This window comes from Diachasma alloeum, unplaced genomic scaffold, assembly GCF_001412515.2.
Source record: "Diachasma alloeum isolate Michigan unplaced genomic scaffold, Dall2.0 Dall_scaffold_00574, whole genome shotgun sequence".
NCBI classification, from domain to species: Eukaryota; Metazoa; Arthropoda; class Insecta; order Hymenoptera; family Braconidae; genus Diachasma; species Diachasma alloeum.
In genome coordinates this window covers 169,645-171,062 of record NW_021680706.1, presented here as the reverse complement: position 1 = coordinate 171,062, position 1,418 = coordinate 169,645, and the positions used below count along the sequence as shown (strand labels likewise).

At 50.6% G+C, this 1,418-nt stretch overlaps 1 protein-coding gene across 1 annotated transcript in view; it reads left to right on the top strand.

Annotated features, from left to right (window-relative positions):
• Positions 1 to 624: 624 nt before the first annotated feature.
• LOC107043442 overlaps positions 625 to 1,418 on the top strand; it is a 1,051-nt gene continuing 257 nt past the window's right edge. The window contains exon 1 of the mRNA XM_015264963.1: positions 625 to 1,407. Within this exon, the coding sequence (XP_015120449.1) occupies positions 625 to 1,407 (783 nt within the window). The remainder of the gene's footprint in view (positions 1,408 to 1,418) is intronic.

Genomic DNA, 1,418 nt, shown 5'->3' with positions numbered 1-1,418 from the left:
GCGTCGCAGCCTGCAGGGGTGAATGTCTCTACTAGCAGTACGTCTCAAGCTGCTCAAAGGTCGCAGTCTCAAGGTTGGGCGGAGATGTGTTTTCGTGCTTGCCCGATGTGTGAAGAGGAGCATTCTCTGGACAAATGTCCAAAATTCAAGGCTTTATCCCCTACAGAGAGGAGATCGTTTGTAGTCCTCAAGCGTCGCTGCTTTAATTGCTTGGGGAGGCATAATAGAGAGAATTGCCGTAGCCTCAAGAAGACTTGTGTCGTGTGTCGACAGAATCATCACTCGATGATTCATATCAATCGCCCTCAGTCGGCACAGCAAGGGGTTCCTCAGCCTCATCAAACTCTGCAGGCTCCTCACACATCGCAGGCTCTTCAGTCCAACCAACCGATACAGTCCACTGTCTCGAGGCCTGACATGGCTCAACCATGATGTACTCTACCAACGATTGCGCCAGAGTCGTCGTCGATAAGTGACCATTCTCTACGGCCGACTCTGGCGAGTAATTCTCCGTTTGTAGCACCGAACAATCGTGATGTCTCTCTGCAGCTCAGACCAGGTGTTATTCTCGCCACAGCGCTAGCCTCGCTCGTCTTGGACGATGGCTCTTTTCACGAGGTTAGGATGCTGTTGGATACTGGTTCAGAGCTGACGTTTGCTACAAATGACCTTGTGGGGAAGCTCGGCTTATCGGTATCTCCAGCTTTGCTACCGGTCGTTGGTATTAGTGGATCAAAGTCTTCATCTAATGGTTTTTCTCGATTTTCTCTCAAGTCTCTGTATTCAAGTAATCAGATTCTCATCAAGGCCTATGTACTCGATCATCTCACATCTTCATTGCCTTCGTTCACGGTCTCTCAAACTCAACATTGGGAGCATCTCAGAGGATTGGAGTTAGCTGATCCTGATTATCTGACGTCAAGACCTGTTGATCTTCTCATTGGCGCAGATTTCTTTGGATCGATTGTGGAGCCGCAGGTTATCAAGGGGCCGTCAGACTCCCCTATAGCGATGCTTACTCTCTTCGGGTGGGTGGTTCTCGGACCTACATCCGCAGTGATCCCCGCGGCAAGCTCAAATCACGTCTCTGTCAGCAATGAGGAACTTGGCGATCTTCTCACCTCGTTCTGGCAGCAGGAGGAAGTCTCTAAAACTGAAGGCAATGATGGTGTTCTCACGAAGGAAGAGGCAGATTGTGAGGAGTTCTTTCAGCGCACCCATGTTCGAGATCGCTCGGGGCGTTATGTTGTTCGACTGCCTCTTGCTCGTTCTCCGTCAGAGCTCGGTGATTCTCTAGGCCGCGCCAAGGCGTGTCTCTCGAGCCTGCTCAGGAGGTTGGGAAAGAATCAGAATTCTCTACAGCTTTACAGTGATTTTCTCAAGGAGTATGAAGAGTTGGGGCACATGGTGCGTGCTCC